Genomic DNA, 24469 nt, shown 5'->3' with positions numbered 1-24469 from the left:
TGTCCCCCCACGCCACGGTCTGCACGCAATAACGACTCTAATCTCCTTACGTTCCCAAGCTGTTTTTGCCGCGGGGCTGAGGCCGAACGAAAGCGCTTACGGCGTTGACCAGTCGGCTATGAGGGACTTACAATTTACTTCCGGCATAAGAGGCTTTATACCGCGCATTGCGCGTAAAACGTTGAGCTACCGAGGGACTTTACTTAACGTTCATTCCGCTTTACATTCACCCTCCGCGGCAAAGAAGGAAAGTACCGTGGCTTTGTTGCGAACACCTACTTTTCGCGATAGCTCTAACGAACGTTACAATGGGAAGGAAAGGGACCTCAAACGGTCGGTTTTTCTCGCTGTCTCGACGCTGGAATTATACGATCTGAAAGATGTCCCGTGGACGGAGAAATTCAAGCCTTCTTATTCGCGTCGCTGGGCAAGTATCATTTATTAAGAAAGTTCATCTGGAAGTGTAAATAACAACATTCAGTTAGGTGTAAATTCAGCCGGGCGTGAATTGGGGGACTGTGAGTTTTGAAGTGTACGAAGGGTGTCTGAAGCCCTTCTTTAAAAAGACTCTTTTTCTTATATTTGAGTCCACTGTGTGCATAACTTATACATTAATAAAGCTGTCCTTAATTTGAACGGTTTTCAAAACAGCAAACTCATAGGAAGTTTCACGCCTCGGAGAGTCATCCTCGCGCAGATGGTTTGTCTGCCTCTAAACTGTTCGTTTTAACTTGGACCGTCTGACTGTAGCTTCTGTTTATTCCTGCGTCGTAAATTCCGACATGTTATAGTATCCTCTTATATTTTTCTAGCTTTTAAATATTGACGTATTCCGAACATAGGAGTATTCCAGTAAATTCTGGTTCAATTATAATTGTTTCATTTCTCACTTCTTTACTACACAATACATTTTTTTTTTTTGGTTAGAGGATAGGATTAAGAATATTTATTGATACTGTTAAGAAGCATTGAAAACTTATTATAGGAAGAAAGGTAAAGTGTGTTTAAGTTACCAATCGTTGGTGCGAGGCTCTTGCACAGTCTCAATTATTACGACACTGCCTTTCGAAATTTCATCTCGTTTAGTATCTCGAGTACATTCGCTAGGGAAGAAGAAGTTTCCAGCACATTTTACGGGCGTCCCATCGACTGAATCATCGCGCGCTCTAGCTTAGAACACCCTCGGGACTTTTGAAGGACAATCCAATTTCCAAGGCTGGCTCTACGTTACGAAGATATTGTTTTCAAGGGGATTCCAGAACGACTGCCTCAAAAGTCTCGATTTCTGACTGTTTCCTCCTGCGATCCCGCCTTGTGTGCCCTTAAATAACTATATTCCTTCGATTGATAAGGTTGTCGGGTCGCTTCTATTTCGATTCAATATTCTATACAAGCGAATTCACGGTCAACGGTATTGTTCAATGTTTGTATAGTGTACTGAAGTTACGTGGGTTAATAATTGAATGAGCGATCAACGAAATGCTCTTGACATAATTAGAGAAATCAAACGAACTTTGGGGATTACTCGTTACATTGACAGCTCGTATATTCGATCAAATTAAGTCGAACATTTATTCCACTTGTCAATGGCTTTTGTGATCGATTCATTAAATCCTTTTATCTGCCGTGCATTGAAATCGGTGAATGGTACACACGGAAAGATTTACTGGAGAAGTACAACTATTTTTGATCGACTAAAATGTCAAAGCGACTGTCAACTTCATTACCCATTTCAAGGTTCACCTCGTTTGATGGCACTTTTCCATTTAGCAGTCGCCGCTTGTAACGCTCCAGGGCTTCTTCGCCATCGCTATTTTTCCTCGGTCGTTTCCTATCCAACGAAAATTCGAGACGGACCCCGTACTGCGTCAACAAACGTAAAAGAAATATTTTTCTGTCGTAGCATGAAACCTTTTAATTAAACGCTTCTTCTTTCATAAACGAAGGAAAGATTTTTCATTATGTAAATTTTAGAGTGACTCGGTTGAAATCTGCTTGCGCCCCGCGGCTCCTCGACCTTTCACTTCGAACACTGTTGACTGAATGCTTTTGCCTCTGTCCCGAGAATTCATTTTCCCGTGATAATAAGGCCTGTTTCGTTGCTACAGTCAACGTCAGAATCCACAGCTATTATTTACCGTTTAAATTTCAAATTATTAAGTAAAGAATTTACTTAATCAAAGCTCTTGACCCACGTAAACTGTTGCTACAGAAATATTACATTAATGCTCGAGGGTTTATAAAAAAATCTCAGGAACTGCAACTTCAAATACTGAAGTATATAACTAAAGTTTAGTCGTACTCAAGAGGATAGGTAATGGTGATTGATTGCTGCGACTTAAATAAACGTGAAGCAATCTATCCGAATAAAAGAATAAAGCGAAGTATGTCAGCGCATAAAGGCCAGAAAAGGGAAACGGGGAAAATACTTTTCCGATACCTTGAATACTGCGTCCTCGATCGTTTGGTATTACGATGAAGCAATGAATCCGATACAAAATGCTACGAGAGCCTTTCACGTTTCAAGAATGCTCCTAAACAGTTTTCATCGCGTTTAAGGTAACTCGATCGAAAGCGAAATCGGACTTTAAGCCCGACTCGATGAAGAAGAAACGTCACGGACGTTTATCGTGTTTACGAAGTCCCGGGAAATTTATCGTGTTCCTCTGGATTACCGACCAAATTGGGGTGCCCCGTGAGAGCACAGCGAAATATCGCTTTTCTTTATTGGAAAAAAACATCGGTGAAAATGTTCATGAAGCTGGATGCTATAAAAGGGGGAAAGAAACGACTCGATGGCGTCACCGTTCGTGTCATGAAATTAAAAGCTCTCCGTCTTGGCTTCGCTTTTCGCACAATGTCTCCCCTAGGCTGCCCCGATCGATTGGGTTAACAGCGTTGCTTGAGAAAGTCAGTAAACGAAATCCAGTGATAGTTCCATTATTAGACAGACAATATACTGACGCTTCTTTTCACTATTTCGCAATTGCAAGGTCAATAGCAAGGCTATAATAATATTGATGATGTTTTAATCGTAGGACCTTTGCCAAAAACAGAAGAGTATTTTTCTGTTTGTTTAACTCCATAGGTATTATAAGTTGAAAAGGTTTAGTATTCATAAAAAATGATGAACATACCTCATGGATCATCTGAGTTCTTCAAGAACACGACTTTCGGCTCATCATATTTCATGAATAGATCCCCCCGATCGCATTAGGACCATTATACGTCAGACACTGGAAATGTCATTCGCTTAAGCAAAAAAGTCTAAAAGGAAACTCTTTTTTCCTGGAAAGGAACGTTAGCCCTAACGAACCCAGTCTCCACAGTCGAACAAAATCGAGCAAATAATCATCGGGAACAATTAGAAATCTCACGAGCAGAACGGAGAACTGTTCTCACAGAGTTACGAGTAGACGCTGACAATCGACCTCGCAATCACTGGAGTCGAGTCCATGCTCCTCTGATCTCAAACGAGTCTAGATTCTGGAAGGTCTAGCGATGGTCCCGTTTGCCTTCAATCGGCTGGGTGCTTTGACCTCCGTAGACGGGCGAATGTGGAAATTCTTCTTTGTAATCAATTAAACGGTAATTTTCTTCCCCTTCTCTACTTTCGTTTTGTTACCGTTCGATCGATTCGCGTACCTTTCCACCGATAGAGTCTCTAGACGCGACGCCGCCGTTCGAGACGCAGTCAAGCGGCTTTGAGCGTCCTCCGTCGTTCATTTCCGTAGTTTAATTGGTGAGGTCGCCGCAGTAATGATTGAAATGATCACGCTGGTTCTGTTTACTCGCCATTATTCGAACGGAATATAACTTTAACTACTGCTATTCAGTTCCTTGTATTTTGAATTGGCATTGGTACATAAAAGCGTAAGTAACTTATTTATGTATTGGATGTAAACAGTTTAAAAATGCCCAAATATTCTAGACTCTGAATGTAATTTTCCCATCGTCGATGCGCCGCAGTTTTTCGATTTCGCAAATAAGTTTTATGAATAAATCGTTTCACCGTAACGCTATAGCCTCATCCATCCTCATCGATTATCGCTGCTTTTAATATCCTCCCCCTCTCGTACGCGTGAATCAACAGCGCCCTCGCTTGCAGTCACTTTTAGAATATATCTACTTCGTGTCGTGGCCGTGGAGGATCGTTTTGTTCAAGAGTCCCTGCATGCTATTAAGTTATTCAAGATAGCTTGGAACTTTAAACTTCACGAAAGAAAATCTTATTATGGGATGCTGAAACACTATCATTAAAGAAGCGTATTCTTTAAAGGATATTCATGAAAAAGGGGGAGTTTTTTCTTTACCGCATTCTAAGAACAGGTTTACTAATTATAAATTACTTTCGCGAATTAGATTATGGCTAAGACTATTTTTTAAATAATTATTAGCAGACTTTTCAATGATATTTAACCGAATAAATTGTAAAAAAGAACTTGACAAGTAGAGAACGTTAAAGGGATCAAACGTGCCTTTGTCCACGTGGTACTCCTTACCGTGCCAGGATACTCGAAACTAATCGAGTTCCAAAGGATCCCTCTGTTTAAGTACGTGCGACACTCTAACGAGAATGGCCAGAACTAATCAGAGAGCCAAAGGACACGGCTCGACGTTTAAATTCACCTTTGTCCAGCGATCGGAGCACGGAGGGCCCACGACGAAAGTTAACGAGACGGTGTTAATTAAATCCAACGCGTAGAATCGAGGCTGGCTGGGAAAATTTGACAATGGACGCCTGCGCACATATCTAGCCTAGGTAGCTTCCCTATAGAGGGTCCACTACAAGAGAGCAGAACCAGAACGGATCGTTTGGAGGCGCGAGTGGCTGCTGGTCGAAGCCCCGATGAATCGATGACCGCTTTTAGTAATGATGTGTACACGGCAGACCGTCCTCTCTCCCGATGGAACGTCGAGGTCAGCCTAGGACGCGGCTGTACGCGGCTGGATCGCGTGTAGTGGTAGCCAGAGTTTGCCAAGGGGGACTTATTACATCCCTGGAATTACCATATAAATTATCGTGTGATGAACCTGCCGGAGTGCGAAACGGTGCACACGCTCTGGCCTTTGTCGAGGTTTCGGTTATGGTTAATCGGCCACGCCGTTTAATTGACATTCTGCGCCGCAAAATACCGCCTGTCCCGCGCCTCCCCGCGTAATTTTCTTCATCTCGCGCTGCCACCTGATCGCGTCGCTGAATTCGAGACGAGATTCAGCGTAAAGGACCACATCACGGAATCCTTCGTATGAACCTGGATGAATATGTATTATTGATAGGAAATCATTTTATTCATTACTCCTGATTAACATAAGGTAGATACATAGCCTCCTGAAATAGAAGAATATTTATAAAATAAACATTGTAACCGCATGAATTTCTTTGGTATCTTATTTAAGACTGAGTCTTAAAAGAAATAGGGGTCGAATAGCAGCTTACTTCTGAGTTTATTTACTTCTCTTCTGAGACACACTTTTCTCTTGGACCCTTGCTTCTGAATCATCCTATACAACAAAACTCAGTAGTATATCACTTTCACTATAAGAGATGTCGATTTAGTGCTAACACGCTTCCCATCGCTGTAAAACACAATCCCATACGTATTCACAGCAAGAACTACTTATGTCTGGCCACATAATGGGTATTTCTACTTAACCATCATACTGAACAACCAAGAACACTTAGGCTATCGAAATTTCATCAAAAGTAGCGTGGAACACTTCTCCAAGATTCCTTCGGAGGAATCTGATCCACCATCCAACGAAGTTTCGTCGTTCGATCCCGCGGAATGCCCTCGCGAACGCACAATCGAAAGCCATTACGCGTTATTGGTTCGATGGGCGCGTAGCGATCGCCGTTCACAACGGCCGCCGCCATTAGCCCGCGGTGTCACGTATTCTCCGCGAGCGTATTCCGCTCGCGCCGCGTGCCGCGGCATATGCATAACGTGATCGCGGCATCCACGTATCGCGTACAAAGCAAAATTTAATGGTATACGTAACACAGAACGAGGCGGCGAAGAGGCAGAGGCGAGGTTGACGCTCGCCCCCTAATTAGCGGGTATTCAAATTTTCACGGGAAGGATCGTCATCGAAGGTGACGGGGACAATTTACCAGGGGCGAAGGATGGGTATCAGGTGCTTCGAGAACGTCGAGGCGAGATTACAGACAGACATAATTATCCTGCGTGGCGATATCGAGGCGAGACGGGGGCGGAGCAGTGTCTGGCGTTTAAGATCCAAACTGTGGCGTTCGGTTGACGAGGACGCGAGGGATCCCCGCAACGTCGATGAATATGCAAACCCCCGTCTCGCTCTCCCGGGCCGTATCTGGCTATACAGTAGAGCGAGGCGTCTATGTTTCATGCATTCAGATGCCCTTCTTAGGTCCCTCACTCGCCGCGAACGAGCCGTTCGCGGAAAGGTTGAACAATGTCTCCGCAGAGGTTGTCGGCTTCATTAGGTGCCGTTTAAGAACTCGGTCCACATTTCTCACGGCGGAATTCCCGCCACGGCGTGCCATGCAAATCCCACTCAATTCGCGCGAACACCGAGAAACTCTTAAAGCTTTTTACAGTACGGCTTCCTCTAAGACTGAATTCGTGGACTGAAAGTCGGAGTGCCGGCACACTCCCTCGCGCGGGACATTACAGGAGGACTTTTCGCGGTTTCAACGTGTACACACCTGACTGTGGGACGATGTCTGCGTGGCCGTGCTTGAGTACCTACCATCGGGGCTTTTTAACCCCTTTTTAAGAGGCTACGTACGACTCCGGCAGACTGATTTATGTTTACGGAGCTGAGAGCGTCGCGGAGACGCGATGGAATCCCACGTCCGCTTAATATTCCGCTTTTTCGTCTTTTCAGAAAGTCCACACGTTTGCATTTTAACTCTTTGCCTTATGGCCACTCATAGTCAGGGTAGGAATTAGGTTTTAATCGTTTCAGATGATATGATTTATGCAATAATCAGATCATGGTAGAAGTAGAGAAATAGAAGAATCTTCATTGAGTAAATTAGAGCTTCATTGAGTTAGTCGTTATGATATTTTAACTAATTAATGACCTTCTGCTTAACTTGATTTTGATTTGAAGATTTGAAAATTTTTAAATTTGAACATTTGAAAATTTAAAAATTTGAAAGTTTGAAAATTTGAAAATTTAAAAATTTAAAAAAATGAAAATTTGAATATTTGAAATTTTGAAATTTTGGAAATTTGAAAATTTATAAATTGGTAAATTTGGATATTTCACTCCACAGAAAGTACACGTTACACTTGGGGAGGGCTCATTACTGTAGTTAAATCTTCCAACTAACGAAGTAACTATGTGTATAGTTCTGTATCCATCGAACTGATAATAGAAAAAAGGGTGTATCACTGCCCTTTAATCTCGCGGGTCACAATAACGGATTCGCTAGCCGGATAATAGAAGAACAATTTCTGGCGACCACGACGCTGAAAACACACAATATTTCATTTCCTGTCGACGAAGCCGCCAAGCTTAAGCTTACGATAAATGCACAGGACCGTGAAGAACAATCTCGTCGGACCGTTGTCGCGGGCAATCGACAGAAATGAGAAAAACGAAGATCGTCGACGTTGCATTCGGTTGTCTTATGAGAGGGTCGCGAGGCTCGTCGTTAGGGAAGTATCGGAAAAGTTCCACGTTCCCGGCTGGCTCTTTGCTGCGCCACTGGTAGGGCCAACTTCTTGGCAATAATATACACGTGTGACCCACCTCAATAATAAGAATAACTTTTTCCCTGATGCCCCATGCTCTCCTTGACGTCGCTTGTGTCCGACGAGTCCCCTTTGTCGGCCTGACTCGCCTCTTCGCGTTCAATTACGATTCTCGAGTTTCGCTCGTGCGTGAAATATGACGCCGTTGCCTCGTCGAGCAAACAACCTCGCGATGACTCTAATTTCCTGGATAAAAATGGCTGGTGGCTACAAAAGGACTCGTTCTAATGTTGTACCTTTCTCTCGGAAAATTAACTTGATGGAACTGTAGCTGTACAAGCGACATTTTGTTATGAAATTATAAACGGAGAATATATCGTTGCTATCAACAAATGTGTCGGAAGTGGATTTGAAGCCGATATTACCTAAAGAATCTGCTATATCCGTGGCTGTGAGGCAACATAAGTCATAGAACTTAAAACATCAATATCTAGAAAATAAAATTACGTGATCAATGTTGATTCGCCTTACAGCCACAGATATTTCTCTCTGAAGTTCTATTCGCTGAGGTCGTCGAGGGTCATAGAAGGTCAACTTACTAATTAATGCGATATTTACCTCTGAATATGGCTATCCCAATATTTTCGTGTAATCAATGAAGGAAAATACATAGAAGGAACGTATTTAAGTATGTTTTATGTAAGAAAATATTATTCAAGAGAATCGATGGCATAGTTGCTCTTACAAGCGAAGTTTCCTTAGAAAATATTATAATAGTAGTTAAAGGGGTGTCACGACAGCCTTTTCATAAAGGAACAGGGTAGTCCTCTTTTATAAGGCCTAGCGTTTTACGTCGTGGAAGAATGCACGGTAATGTCAAGCACCGTGCCGTATAGTCACTACCTTGCGACGGCCTTTCTTCCACGTGAAAGTTTTTATATTGTACAAGACTGTCATATTATCGGCCGTTAATGCCACGTGTTAGAAGTTATAGCAATAAGAGTACCCTACGGTTCGGTACTCCGCGTTTATAGGTTCTTATAGAACTGTTCTATTAAAAGGGTGGATGCTGTTCTTAATACGTGAAACGAACAATAGGGGTCGGTACGTGATCGTAAACGGTGTGCCATAAACCATCCTATTCGCGATATAATCATCTCGTTTCTGATGCGCAATTCGTCCCTTACATCTGCGAGTTGCTAGAAAAATCAATATCTGACTTGGTTCGAATTTTATTTAGCAGTAATAGTTAATACAATTTTATTATAAATTCTTGCCATTAACAGATGTAACAGAACAGAATCTTCGAATAATGGAGTATTCAGTTATTAAGGGTTCGAGTATGGGAGGTTCTACTGTACCGAACCTAGGGTAGAGAAATTGTACCCAAAGTTACCATTTTACGCAGTACAACAATATTCATAAAATGTCTTGCAATTCCTCGTAAGAAATAAATACCAAACCTTAATTTAGTAGCCCTGGTTCTCAAGGGTTCGAGTGGGACAGCAAGTTCTTCGTTAACTCGTCTGTGCCCCGAGTTTCCCGATTCACTTACGGTTTGACAAGTCTCCCACGTCCTCGACTTGCTTGCACGCGAACGAAGGAGGCGCTGAAGAGCCCCGACGAAACAAAACATCGTAGAGCACCCTCTCGTCCGTAGAGGATGCGACCTGTTAGCCGCCATTGAGGCAAGTGAGAAAAGTGGCTCTTGGAGGTGCCCGGCGATGCATAAGGGCACGTTTCCAGAGACCGCTTATCCCTCGTCGACTATCCCGCGCATTGAAATTTATTAACGGTCAACATCGACACAGCGGCCTATATCGCCACGAATTTCATTGCGTTCGCGTTGGATCGTGACGCTCGTCAAACATAAATCGTTTCAGCGAGTATTGCCCTGCCCTGCGTTTTGATAAAGCTCCACCAAATGGGAAATTCGGTTGCTCTTAATTTCAACGTTGCAACGTTCCCTCGGCTGCGCCGCTAATGTCGTTCGATGCGGTTCGAGTATTTTTAAACGAACCTTCCATCGCCCTGAATATTTATTCGCTCTCTCAGTGCTTGAAATTGAAACGACCGTTTCTGGGGCACGTAACATATCAGAGAGGTCACTGGATCGTGATGGTAAACCGTTTTTGCTTTCGTTAAAGAATTTTGTGTTTGATAAAAAGTGATGACTCGATTTCAATTTGGGTGTTTGAGGTGCATGTACGTTTTGAGCTTTATTAATATTCTTGGAGGTTCTGGGAAAAGCTTTCGTAAGTAATTAAAGCAACTACCACCTAATATAAATTGAACTGTTGAATGGTTCTAACAGAGGGTGATCCGAACACTACTCTGGTGGTCGTTGTTGAGGAGGCGTGGTTGGTCTGTTCTTAGTGGCGATCTCGACCCGAAATTTCATAGTCCAAGGAGCAGGAAGTGATCTTAAGGTGGTCGATCGGTCGTTTGGATCGTATCCCCGAGCATCAATCAGCTGTCCCCGCAATCAACGGAGAGCTACTCACTGCGAGGACGTCTCCATGGGAATTTCGAGAGGTATCCGCCACTCGATTATCCGATCCCGTATAGGCTCAAGATGTTATCGATCTTAGGAGACTCCGTCCTCTCTGATGACTTCGGAGTCGAGTAATCGAATACTCTGAACTCGGCATGTTCCATGGCAAATATTAATAGAGCTATAAAACTGCTTCATTGTATTGAAATTCTAATACAGAGGTCTCCACTAATAGAGAAGTTTTCAAATTTTCGAGTTATCAAAATTCTTGTATTTATTTCACGTTGTAGATCGTACTTGCTGGAGCAGAGTATGTTTCTCTCGTATGAACGACTTTACCTGGACCCGAAAAATACAATGACAATCGAGTACTATCTAAGAGACAGACTTGATAGTTTATATGGTATGGATGTAGTGGGTGATTAGGTTCGCTTAGAAGTGAAATTTTGGATTATAGAAGTAAATAATCGTTCACATCCGTTGACTGAAAACCGATATTTAGATAAATCCATGAATATCCATTATCTCTTTCATAGATCGAAATTCCTAGTGATACACCCAAAGAGAGACTGTGGTCTAGACGTAAACACGTCTGGCAGCGTCGATACGCGAATTATCCGCATTCGATATCGGTGAGTGTCGGCCGCGCAATTCGCTTTCATTCGACCTCCAATGACTCTCATCGCCGGCCGTGAATGCTTAATGAGCCGTCGTTGTTTGATGTTGCAGCGTTATCGGGTTTCGTTCACCCCACAGGTATTGTCTAGTCTTTTTTATAAACAAAGTACGCCCCCTAAAACAGCATTTATTGAATAATAACAATACATTGTAAGGAAGTAGCAGTCATTTCCGAAAATTTAATTCCCATAGAAGAAATGATACCGTTATCTTCTCTGCTAATTATTGTGAATTTTTATAACACGACGCTTCATGTCGATTCGATGGAGAATATAATTCGTATGTCACTCGTGAAAGCTTGATGTCATTCCAATTATTTTTTGACGAATCACAGTCGACGTTTCCATATTATTTAAAGAGCACGTCAGTTCACCAGGATATTTCCTAGCAATAATTACATCCCAAATAAACGAATTATAACGATCACTTTTATGAAACTGTCATTTATTTTAAATGTCGGTCATTGTCTCAATGTAGCATTCGGATCCCACCAGTACCAAATATTCACGAATTTAATTTGCGTTCGCTCTTCACAATGGTCATCGATCGTAACTTCGGTTTCGCTATATCATTTTCGGTATTAGCTGATTCGTTTTTCCTCTCAAAGAGGTAACCTGTACTTTTATGGTCACTCCAATTTTAGTTCTCAGTGAACCATTAATTCTCAAGAAATACTAATTCTGATCTCCACTCTTGAAATTCCTCAACCTGTATAATCACCCTTTAAACTCGCCTCATTTGTAGCCAAAGACCCCCTACTTCTATATTCAAACACAGAAGTATTTTGCCAAGCTGCTTCTCCAAGAAGATCTTTCAAGTTACTCCTTTTCCAGCCCACCTGTAATCAAATTGTTCGTTTCTGTGACAGATGCTACAGTGATGGACGGCGAGGGCACGCTGGGCCGTGGTCACGGAAACGGGAACCGTGGACTGCGCCGTCAACGGTCCCTGGAATGGCGTGAGAGGCGCGGCTACGGACCCAGTGCCCAGTCAAGCAGCGATGACGAAGAAAACTCTCGTCACGCTGTCGGTGCAACGTCCGCTTCGTCCGGTGCCAGAGGTGCCCGCAGCCCTGGTCAGGTCTTCGCCTCGCTGTTGGCGCAGCAGTATGGAAGTGAGTGATGATATAATTGATGTTCGATGCCTTGATCGAGAGCCTGTTACCTTGCGCTAGACGTACGAGGGAAACTTTCCGCGCTAGATTAAATCATGTTTCCAGGGGAAAGAATACGGCTTGATAGAAGTCGGCTATCGCGTCTGGGAGGGTGAAATGGTAATTTGTTGCGGGGCTGAGGAATGATGTATTCCAGGGTGGAACAGCTTATTGGTTTGATTTCTTACAAAGTGGGGATTAGATGGTGTTAAGGAGAGATTTGTTTGCATCTTGATCAGCAGAAGCGTAAACACAATTTCGTAGGTGTCATCTGTCGTAATGATAAATGTCTACGAAACAGTGGTTCCCTGTAAGTGCATGCCAACGCAATGATTAACTTCGTTAAGTAGAAGCTTCGCTGGCAGTCCGCCTAGCCTTGCCCTGCTCTGGCAAAACGAATTAATGTAACGATTCGATTTCTAAGGCGAAGCCCTGATTGGATGGCCCTTCGATCGGCCATCAGCCCTGGTCGAGCGAACTTTAACGAGCGACTTAATGAGGAACTCGCGCACTTGGAATTACGACAATTAAATTGCTGCTGTGGCATCACGGCCCTCAGTCACCGCGCGTAACAAACAAGAAGAAATAGTCGCGTATTCTCGAGAGAACTCTGTCCATCGACGTAACGTTGAACGATTTAACGATACACGAGCTGTTGGCAACTTTCCTTTTTGTTTCTGCCGACTTCGATATCTCCCCTGGCCAATAATAAAGTTCAGGGTGGCTCGTTCATCATATTCCATCAAACGCTCTCGTGGTTCGCCCATTCAACCCGCCACCCTCTTAATCCTCCTTCGACTCGCCGGCAAACGCGTAGATTAAAGGATTTACGAAATTAGTTTTACTTCCTCGCGTCGTCTACGAGCGCGGCCGGATATTAAGTTCGGCGGTGGAATCCAGATTGCGGACGGGAGAGGGCTCGGACGCCTTCTTTCTTGGCGTCGCGACGCGCTCGAGTAAACAAAGCCTTAAAAATAATATTTCCACGAGCGCGACGCTGTGGGTCTGCGAATAATCGCGTCGCCCATCCCCCTGTATCGATTATACGACTCGTTCGCGGCTACCCGTATAAATATCGCACGCCGCATAACTGCGTTACCATTGACGGCTTATTTGGATTACTACTTGCGCAAATAATAGCTTAGTATCAGGCCTGCCGCGTTTCGACAACCATTATTTGACCTCGGATACGGTCGATGATCCTGATTAAATCTACATACCCGTGACTTTGCTGGGAGAGTGTCGCGTTAGTTTGTGCACGTGAAGGTGAATAGAAAAATTGATTGAAATGAAGAATTCCATAGTTCTTGAGCTTTAGAGGGATTCCATTCATCTGACACTAAAGAATGTGAAATAATTTGTTGTGCATTTAGAAATTGACGATTCCTGTGGGTTCTGTGTTACCTTTGGGACACTTTGAGGACTTCAGAGTTGCCTTATTAGGCAAACACATGTGGAAGTAGTTGAGCTTGTACTCAGTTCTAGAAGTTATAACACGAAATCTCATTGTACAGTTGGAGTGGAGAAGCGTCCTTACTCCATGGTACCTAGGACCAAATTCATTGGTTCCTAATTGTAGATAAGCATCCCTTCTAGGTACTTACCAACTAACTCATCTCAAACCTTGTACATCAGTTTCTAACAGCGAAGAAGGTAGTGCATTTAGTTTTCAGGACATTCTCTGAGCTTCGAGACTAGCAAACGTTGAGTGTAGTGTGGGCAGCCCCCAGAGGTTCTCGGTGGATCTTGGGGCCTGCACTTCCCATTTCCAGCGTTTCATCGATTCGTCTTGAAGCCGGACAAAATAGACGAGGAAAATGGCAGCTTGGGGCCAGGGGGGAAGTAGAGGCAGGTACATAGGCGGAAGGGGGCGAACTCAATTAATACCAGCGCTCGGTTTATACTATATTTCTTGGTTGTGGTATCAAGCGAGCCAGCAGCCCACCTCACGTCTGTCTGCATTTGTTCCAATTCACTTGCTGCCGATTACCGCTCCCTCCAGGCCTGGATCTGGCCAGCTCACCCTCGATCCCACATCCACGTCCCCCATTTTCATCCCTATTCTCCCATTTCCTCTCGCATACAGTCCCCTTTCCCCGTCCCCGACCACCGTTGCTCGACTAGACTCGACTCGCAGCGGCACAGTGTCACGTAACCACACTTCGAGCGTATCGAGAAAGACACGACATATCGGGCGCGAAACGACACGAGCTTCAAGGTATAGTCTACTCGAAGGCATGTGGTTTCTCAAGGTCATCGAAGAATCGGTTCAGTGTACTCATTTGGTAATCTCTGATCAAGCTTCTTATCTAGAAAGGAGGGTCTTCTTGAGGAACATTTACTATCTAGATGTACGTTTACAGGTTAACAGACAGAATGTCTAAAGTTTCTGACTTTCTCCTTCTAGAAAGACTGCTTTATATAACCTTGAGCAACTCATTGAATACAGTCTGACTATAGCTGTCAGGGATCACTTGGCCACCTACAGTCTCGATCAACCACCCCATTCGGCTGCGAGGATCGATTCGACGCGTTTCTAAACTCACACGGAACGCTTCTTGCAAGCCCTAGGAACACTCAATTCCCACGCCGCAGACGGCGCGCCGCCTTAAAATCGCGCGGTTAATTAACCCTCGGTTCAGTCCGTCTATCTCGAGCGCAGCAGCGATAATTGATGAACGGTGGATCGTTGAAACGGCATCGATTTCGGACCGCGCAACGCGAGCCGAGAATCTATTCGAGGGGGAGTACCATTGATGGTGCTCTTCTCTGTGGGTTCTTTCACGGTCGGCTCCCCTGAACGAGCGATGTCCAGCCCCGCGGATTATGTTGCGTTAATGGTAACGTCGATTCAGGGGCTCTCTTCAGTGCCACCAGTGAAAAATAATCCAGCGACATTTTATTAGGTATCGCCGTTACGTTCCGTTAAGGCGTAAGTGGCGTATCGCGTTACCGTCGATTGGCAGTCCTGTTACGATGGCAGCAGTGTTCGTAAAACCCTGCATTGTCGCGCTGCCACGTCTTATATCACGGATCGGAATACCTTTTACGATCTCCTGGTTGGTTGAAGGGCCATAGTAAAGCTTTAATAACGTTCCGTCACTGCGTTACAGGCAGATTCTGTTGGTGATGACCACGTGTGGCCATCCCAAGGCCCTCGATGTATGGGGTGACAACAAAATAGGTGATCCTACCTGATCGGATATTCTATTGTTTCTAAGGATTGAGAAAGGTCGTATAAATATGTATTAGTCAGAAAGTCATTGAAATATTTCATGGATATACATGTCGATGAGAGGTTTCAAAACTGTTAAGGAAACTCTATAAGCTATAATAAGACAAAAAGCAAGAATGAAGAAATTGTGCTTGAGGCATCGTTCGCGAGTTATTAAATGTTGAAAGTGCACCTAAACTGCGCGTGAAATATGTCTGACTTGACTTATTCTATTAGCACCGCTGCGTCTGACCTGGCTACAGTTGGCCAGCAGTAAAGTAAGCCTCAAGTTAGACACATTTCACCCAAACTTTAAATGTATCTTCAATAATTAACAACTCTGAGGCACTATTCCATCATTCTTAATTTTCATCCTATTTTTCCAAGTAGAATCACTCCGTCACGTTTCAGACGTCTCTGGTCAGACAGCCTGTGCACCCATGAAATATTTCGATGAACGTAAACTGTGTTTATATTTCAGGAAGCGTTTCCGAACCTACGTTCACGTGACTTTTCTTCGTCTTTAGAAATACTAGAAACTGTTGCCAAGGTGGGAGGATTTATTTCAGTACCACCCTATGCATAGATGGCGTCTCTCTTAATCTCCGTTCGCAGAGTCATCAATATATTGACGTCCAGTCGAGGGGTCCTGTCTCCGAGCTCACTTCGGACATCACATTGTCAGCTCATTACACCAGGAACGGTTTGCCACATCACGCCTCGCCGCTCTTCGTATGGAAAATATTGACCTCCGCGAGGCAGCGCCGCTGGCGGCGATAACGCGCTGGATAATGTATAGCTTCCCGCGCGCACGGCATTGTAAGTGTTGATTTTCCGCGTCGCGTTTGCATAGACGCCGCGAACTATTAATTTGACGCGGTCAGGTATAGGTACAATGGCGAATCGCGGTGGAACTTGGTGCGTTAATTACCGGCCGCTGCTCTTGCGTGCGTTGCGCTCGACGCTCGGTCGAGTGACGTTGAAGCGATTCGCTGAAGCAAATATTGATGGAGTAAACGTGTTTGCGGGAAAAGCGTTCGTATTTCCTTCGGTGTTTTGTCGAACGCTTGCGACGATAATAAGGGGCATTGTGTGTACTGGATATTCAAGTTTCTTCTGTTTCCTGTCTTTAAATATTCGGAAGGAGCACAGAAAAATTCTTCGAATTCAGAATTTTTATTTCAAGCTTCTTCACTAATATGTATCTTTTCTTCTAGTTATTATCGCGAGAAAGAAAAAAGTTCTTCCTCCTATTTAGCCTTAATACATTTCAACCCAATAGAATTTTTATAAAACAAATTAGTCACATAAATTATGGTACTTGTTAAATTGACTTTAGATTCAAAAGCTGTAAGAAGATTTTATCCTTTTTCAGCATTTTTAAGAGCTGAGTCTGAACCTAAGAAAAATACTTCGACTCGCATTCATCAACCATGAACTATGATCAAAATTTTAATATCCTCTATAAATAAATTCGTGGTTCGGCCATTTCTAAAATGTTCGAAGGGTATTCGGTTTTCCAGCGTGCCGTTGCTGGTCGATAACGCTTTGCGTTTCGTTATCGGGCAGTTTAATTCTCCGTCTCGATCGTTCGCATGTATCGCGGCAGTATTTCATAAAGCCGGAACCTCGGTGGGCCCATTAAAAATTTATTCTCGGCTTAACATCGCTCTCCGAGATTCGCGAGAACGTTCCCAGCCCGTCTCCCAGAGCTCTATAACGCAGCGTAAGTCGAAAATACTCCAGAAATGGGACGGAAAACTCGAGTTCCTGCGACTGTCTTCATTCACGATCGCTAAAGTATCTCTGGCCGTCGTTCACTCTTCTAAATGCGACCGAGTTCCCGTCCGAGTTTTCATTATTTTACATAATCTTCCAGGTTCTATTATTTTTACGCGTGAAAGCGGTTCGACCGAGAGAACCTCCTGACCCAAATCGAAAGGGGTTATATATGAACTCTCGGAGCTTTTAATTTGTTTAATAGTAGATAATTCAACAATTTCAGTTCGTTATATTACTGAATGTTTCTCAGGGATTTCACAGGAACTTTTACCTTGCTTTTTAAGAACATATAACTTCGGTACACGTATACTACTTCAAACCTCCCTTAAACGTCATTTCATGTCAACGAAGATATCAGAAGTTTCCCCCTTGAAGTAGCATCATCCCCTCAGAAGGACTTTTTCTTGAAATAGCGTCTAAGCCTAATATGGAAGGCGCTTTTCTTTTCTTTTCTTTTTTTTTTTTTAAATAAGAAGAGACGTAGGAAGCATTTAGGACGTTCACATCGAAAGAGATTCCCCGTGTATAAAAGTCAGAGACGACCAACTAAAGTTCACGAGCAAAGGGACAACGTCATTAGAAGATAATACAAAAGTTTTCGAGCGAAAGGAAGCGGTTCGCCTTTTCCACTTATTCTTTCGTCGAGGCTTGGGGAGAGGCGAGCTGGCCGCTCTCAAGAGGGATGAATAATTTAAGGACGTCTGATCGCGCACGATCGAAATTCACGTGTCTGGGAATCGCTTTGAACGTCAAATTACGGGGAGGCTCTCCTCGACCGATCTCTTGAATAATTGTGTTACAGACGGTCGATCCATTTAAATCACTCTATTGCCGGCCAGAGAACGGTTCATTAAAATGCACCTGATCGAATTTCTGTCGGGGGGGGATTCCGCCATCTAACAAGAAAACTCTGATAAATCTTATCGGCAAATGTGTATCAGTTGCCTACGTAGCTGTCGATAGGGTAGTGCGGGGAATTTTCATTGAAAGTCTATCCCTATCGTGTTTATCTGCACATTGCTATCTACTCGCGACAGAGATCACAGATTGGTTTCTGATGTATATATGTATATAAAGTTCCAGGGCCGAAGGAAAGGTCTGGGTCTTGTGAAAATATCTCAACTTCTATTTAAAGAAGTCTACGTCATTCTGACTTTCGAGTAACTTCTCATTCCAAACGAATCTTGTTCTCTTTTTAATGACCTCGTCCTACCCGCTAAGGGTTGAAATAAAGTTGCAAGTATTTGAATTAACTTCACGCTGGGATAAAGTTCAATCTCTACGGGTGTTTGAAGCTTCCACTGCCGTGAACGACAGGCAGGAGATTTTCAAGAGATCTGAGGGTCCGACCCAGGAGATTTTCCAAGGAATCTCGCGCACAAAGTCACCGTAGCAACCTCGCGCGCTCACCAATTTGCGACGTAACGTTGCAAATAGTTGGCGGTATGCGGGAGTACGGCTCAAAGGCCCTCGGTAATATTCGCATGACGTAGATAGCGGATGAACGGTGCACGAGGTAGGCCTACATAACCATAAGCACACCGGGTACACGAACAACCCCAGCGGCACGGTTTAGCTCCTCTATAGCGCGCACCAGGCGCCACCGCAACACGAGCTAGCATACTGTGCCAGTACCTGTGCTGGCTGGAAGAAATACAGTGAGGTCGTTAAAGCATTAAGGTATGAAGCTGATAGTAGAACTGAACATTAAAAGTCAGACATCAAAAATGAATTGTGTATAGGTTTTTCTTGAATATTATGGCCAGCTCAAAAGGATCATACTTATAAGGATATATAGTATAGCAACTAATTTCCAAAAGCTTTAAATATGGCCTAATTTATGGTCTCTGCTTTCCAATACTTTAGAAAAAGTACGTCGAAGCATCCTACCTAAAAGCTCACACAAATCTGAAATTAATTACCTAGCCATATTCTTCTAAGCCGTAGTATAATACAATTACATTACTTTGTTGTTATTAGAAATCCTACGTTATCAATGCCATGGGTTAATTCATGTGATAAATATTGTAGCCCACGTGGACGTCCAGATCATTTAAGGGTGCAATACATTCCCTGATCGACAATCGGTAGAGACAGAACGACTCAACGATTGTTATTGCTTGCAACAGCTAACAGGATTGCCTACGAAGCGCTGGCAGTTGCAGGGCAGTTTAGGAGAATATATAGGTGGTCAAGTGGAAATAAAACGTCTGCGTCGGTGGATAATGTGCACCGTTAATATCGAACAGCGACAGGGGTGAGATTCTACACTGCCAGTAGTATAGCTCGAAGATTTTGTGGACGACTTCTGAAGCCTAAATCGGTTCTACAAGAAATACGATATTGAATCATTCCAAAGTAATAAAAAGACTTCCTGTCATAAAAGTTTTGCACGTTGGAGATTTCCAATTTTTCACGATCGAACTGCCAATCAGATTGATCGTCAGAGTACAGAAATCTCTCGAATATCCTGTGAACGTTTTAAAGCAACAGGCATCGCGCAAGAACAAAATTGCTGGTGGTACGCACAAATTACGAACTGGATACGCGTCTCTCCTTTCCCAGCCCTTCCCTTTCTCCCGCTGAGACGCAGCTTGATCATAAAGCACCTCGTTTCGGCTCTCTGTAGCAGCGACCTCCGCCGTAAATATCATTCTCGTTTTACGTGGATGCGGCTTCTCATCGGCAAAACAAACACGCCGCGGGTAAAGTTACCCTAACGAGGAAACGTTGGCCCCTCGAACCAAAAGGGGACGATGACATTCCCCCGGGCTTATTATTGCTGACAAGTAATTAAACCGTTTCCCGTGGCTATCGAATTCAAGTCGAAGAGTGTCCTCGGTGTGGATTTTTCTGTTCATGGGAATCAAAGCCTTACGCATTGTAATCTGATAAACGAGTATCTTGAGAAGAAAGAAGGGAATCCGTTTCGTTATTCTGTATTCAACTATACACCCATCAGTACAATAATAGAAGTAGAGCGAAAAGAATTGATCTGTTGACAGATCGTCTCTTTAATATGGGCTCTAAAAATGTGGTAAGTTGAATCTCCATGTACAACTAAACTTAAGGAGCAATACTATATTGAAGACAAGTTCTAACAAAAGGAAGAATACCCTAGTTATCCTTATACTATTTACCATATTAAAAACCCTGACTTTCATCCTTGGTAACAAATCAAGTTTCAAGTCCAGGTCCCTAATTATTCCATCAGGGTCGTCCCACGTCCTGTCGACGAAAGGCCAGCATAAAAGGGTCGAAGCATCGACGACCATTACACGGTCCACGAGCGTGAATTCGTTACAGGGCGATACTTCGCTTCGGCCCCGTGCTATCGTAGGTTCTTTTATTAAGATTAAAAACCAACCGCAGCAGCGTAATTACTTGGCGCGGCTAGATGACTCGGGAGTGATTGGCGAGGAACAACGTCGCAGAGGCTGGGATGGCGTCGATACTACACCGTCGACGACCACGACCAATAAGGGGGGAAACAAAAAGAAGGAAACGCGAAAACGAGCGTGGCACCCGATACCCTGGCCGGGTTTCTCATTATTTTAAGTGACTTCAGAGGCAGAGGCCGGCGCGCTGTGTACGCGCGCCATATATCACCACTTGCCACTCAGCCAGCCGGTATCGTGTAATCGAGTTGTCAGGCAAACTACCCCCTTACGGAGAATGGGTCTGCTATCGTTGTCGCCGCCGCAGACGCCCGACGACGCCATAGTAGTCGCCTAATGCACGCGTTATTACGTTACACGCATTTAAAACTTGCCTCCTATTAGCAGTTTGCCATCATCTGCGGCTGCTGCCTCTAGTGCTTCGAATTCAAGGCGAAGGGGTTGTACCTAGACGGCGTAACTTCGTTTCCCTGTTAGAGGGATTTAATACCTTGGTGACCACTAGAGACGGGAAGCAATAGTGGCTTCCGAGGTTTTTACACAAATTTTTATATTAATATTTTTTAATACTCCTCTGCAGTTTTTGTAGGGAATATAAAGAAGTTAGTTATGTTGAATGAAAGTCGTTTACTCGTCCCTTGGTATGATCTCGAATTCAACCTCAAATAACTCTCACGCACAGTATTACGGGCGTTAGCAACCGCGTCCAAGTTCGATCGTCAAACTGGTGACTGGGAAGGGTGTACGTGATCATAGCAGTAGATTCAGATGTAAGTGACAAACTGTCTCGTGAATGATAAGGGATAGAAGTCCAACTAATACCCAAAGTTACACCATGATCGCTGTTCGATATGACGCGACGGTGCTATCAACAATGGAGACGAAACAACGCAATGCGATGTAATATTTCCAGAGAATGGAGTACTGCGGCACTCTGAGCACCAATATACTCAAAATGTATTCCAAACTCCATGAAGTGACGTGTGATTCTAATTTGTCTTTCCCTTACCGTCTATCATTAGACCGAAATCCTCCAGACTCATTTATAGCCATATTTAGCTGCTTTCTTAATCACATGAGGTATTAATAACCTCACAAGTGTCTGAAAATTAATAGTTGCTCAGCACTCCTTCGAGAGGAAAGGTTATTATTCTATTATAAGGATAGTGAGCGAATGATTTGGTTTAACGAGCGAAAATGCCCCGAGAAGCTGTCACTGAACTCGAGTATTTACGTCATAATCCCGTCGATATCGTTTCGCGGCTGAGAACGAGGCGAAAGGAAACAGAGCTGCGTTTTCTGGAACAAGAACACTCCAGAGAGTCCTCACGCTGCACTGTGGCAAATCCAGACGAAAAACCAATAAATCACGTTGTGTTTAACGAACCTTCATGTTTCTATGCGCGCCTTTGGGAATACCGGCGCGGAAGTGTTATTTTTGCTGCAGCCTAGCGTGATTTTCGCGAAGAACTAGCACGATGACGGTGGCTGCCTCGTTATCGACTCACGAAATGTATCGGGGGAGGTTAGTCGAGCGAATTAACGAAACGACGTATCATTGTCTTTCCGTTTACAGACCAGGAGAGAGAAACTGCGCTCGAGTTAATAAGAAGCTGAACTTCCATCGTCTCGAGACTGAATTCTCTCAATTATTGCGTGTTCTTTGGTTTGCGCTGAGTAGAATAAGAGAACAATGACTATGGCTGTTGAACTAGAGACTTGACGATATTGTGGGGGCTATTGTAGAGCATTTCTAAAAACAAAGTTCTTAGAATATCATTGCAATAATATTCAGTGAATTCGCTAAATTAATTTTCAGTAGAATTGAACTTAAAAATAACTAATCTGGACTGGACTACGATCTATATAATAAAGAAGAGGGATCGAGGTTTTGAATTCTATAAGGGATGCTATCGAAGAGAAAATTTGACTGTCGATGTGTATCGCACATGCCAGAAAGTTAGCTAAAATTTCTCTAGAGAAAGGGAATGTGTGACAAGCGTATTCAATACAAGCTCATCTTTTTAGACCCAGCCCTCGTAATTTTCAAAAATTCAATTAGAAAGAAAATGGTTCTTCTTGGTTACGAGACGGTCTTCACAAAGTCCTGGCTTAAACATCACCGACGCGTCTGGGATTACTTTGACCGAACGGGAAAAGGGAAAGAAATGAAAGAAGCATGAGCGGACTATTTGAAGTCCGAGCCTCGAGTGACAGAGAATTGTCAATGAACTCATTAAAAAGTTACGTAACAGCGTATGAAGGGAGAGTTCGTCGTGGGAGTGTGGCTGAAAGAAGGTTGCAAAAAATACTGATTTCGCTGAAATAATCACCAGCCTGCCGCGTAATTTTCATAGAATCTCATCTCGTGCGTTGTTAAGTGCGATAATTGAAGGAATATGAGGAGCTTCGCGTGAGTAAATCCATTTATGTGATAATGAAGTGGTTTAAGAGTTTCCTAGAAGATCCTATCCATTCATTTTTGGAAAAATTCGTTTAAGCAAAGTTTCAATTCCAACTTTGCTGTTGTCGCTCTTGAAAATCTATGAATTATTGGCCATTTTGTTGACTTTCCATCTTCTTTATGCGTTTCATTCCTCGTTCTCTATGAACGAGCACGATAGCTAGAAATAAAAAGCTGAAGGCCTCTATTTCTAGTGTTTACTTGTTTGTCTGCTATTTTAAATTTTTTGAAACAAAGTGTTTGATTCTAAAATTAATCTCGAAACTTTCTTTATGGATATCCCTATTCTTTAAGAAATGCAACCTATTACATTACTAATTATAAGCGTCTGCTATTCTTCCCACCAGTTCAAGAAGTCATCGCGTGTTCACACTTGGAAGTCGTGTAAAACCGAAACTCTAATTGTCCTGACATAATTTCCGTTTGATAACACGAAGAGTACCCATCACGAAGAATCACTGAAACATCAGTAAAGAAAACGTGATCCTTTCGCTTACGAGACACGAGGCGTGAATAGTTCCGTCTGCGAACCATTCATTTCACGGCCGATATAAATTATGGCCAGAGGCGCATTAATTTCCTTTGCGAATAATTAACAACGTACCGGACAACGAAACCTTGGCCTCCCTCGCTCTTCAGCGTGATGGTCAGTCTTACCGTCGGGGTCCTAGCGCTTCGACCACCCCCCGGCAACCCCTCGAAAGCGCTACGCTAACCCCCTGCTTTTCCGCGGTCGACACCTGAAATATTAATCATGACTTACACGCGGCGCTGGCCGGGACCACGAGTATTCCCTATCTGCATTATTAAGTGAGCTCGCGCACGAGTTACCCTGCGTAGGCCCTCGCAGCCGCGAAACGAATGGATAGCCTGTCTTCGCCGTTTGTATTCTGACAGGCCTCGCGGATTTATGAACAACGTCTGCCATTTGACGGGAGCATAGTTTTGAGAGACTTTCAATAGTGAATTGGATTTTTTGAGAAATTTGATGAAAGGAGAAAAGTGAGCTTGGATATTGTGGTCGCTGGCATTCAGTGATATGTCCCAGTATCGTGTCAGACTAGAACAATGTACTGAGACAGGGATCAGGAGAACAATTCTGTCGTGAGGAAGGGGATCAAAAAGGTCAGGGGGCAGGGAACGAGTGAGCTCCAAGTCCTTCCCAGGGTTATATTTATAATTATCTAAGAGAACAAGATAAAGAAAGATCTGATTGATTAGTCCAACTCTATAAAATCGAGGTATTGAGGACTTGCTCATGAAAGATTGATGCATGTAATATTGCAGTGATTTTATTGGTAATTTTAACTACATGTGTTATTAATAATAATTTTGCTTATGGATTACTGCTAATGATTAATGATTATTATTCGGTATTATGAGGCTTTATATTAATTCGTCCAACTTTCAAGTAATTTCCTCTTTCAAATGAATTTCATTTTGCTCAGAACATTCAATTATTTGTCAAATATTAAATATTGAAGTTTGTGCTTTGAAGTTTCTCCCGCTATAGTCACTTCATTAGCAGATATTTCAAACAAAGTTATTTGCAGCGTAACAGACGTAAAACACATTCATTTTTTCTAGCTAAAATACTGCAGAAG

General features: G+C 43.4%; 1 protein-coding gene across 2 annotated transcripts in view; it reads left to right on the top strand.

Annotated features, from left to right (window-relative positions):
• The window catches only part of Ten-a (Teneurin-a transmembrane protein), a 546410-nt gene that overhangs the window by 173975 nt on the left and 347966 nt on the right, over nt 1-24469 (top strand). For both annotated transcript variants that reach the window (XM_076375328.1, XM_076375326.1), the window contains exon 4: nt 11723-11968. In XM_076375328.1, coding sequence (XP_076231443.1) covers nt 11734-11968 — 235 coding nt within the window. In that variant the 5' untranslated portion in view covers nt 11723-11733. The remainder of the gene's footprint in view (nt 1-11722; nt 11969-24469) is intronic.

This window comes from Calliopsis andreniformis, chromosome 3 (assembly GCF_051401765.1).
Source record: "Calliopsis andreniformis isolate RMS-2024a chromosome 3, iyCalAndr_principal, whole genome shotgun sequence".
NCBI lineage: Eukaryota > Metazoa > Arthropoda > Insecta > Hymenoptera > Andrenidae > Calliopsis > Calliopsis andreniformis.
The sequence above is the reverse complement of the archived record's forward strand: the minus strand, read 5'-3'. Positions and strand labels throughout refer to the sequence as shown.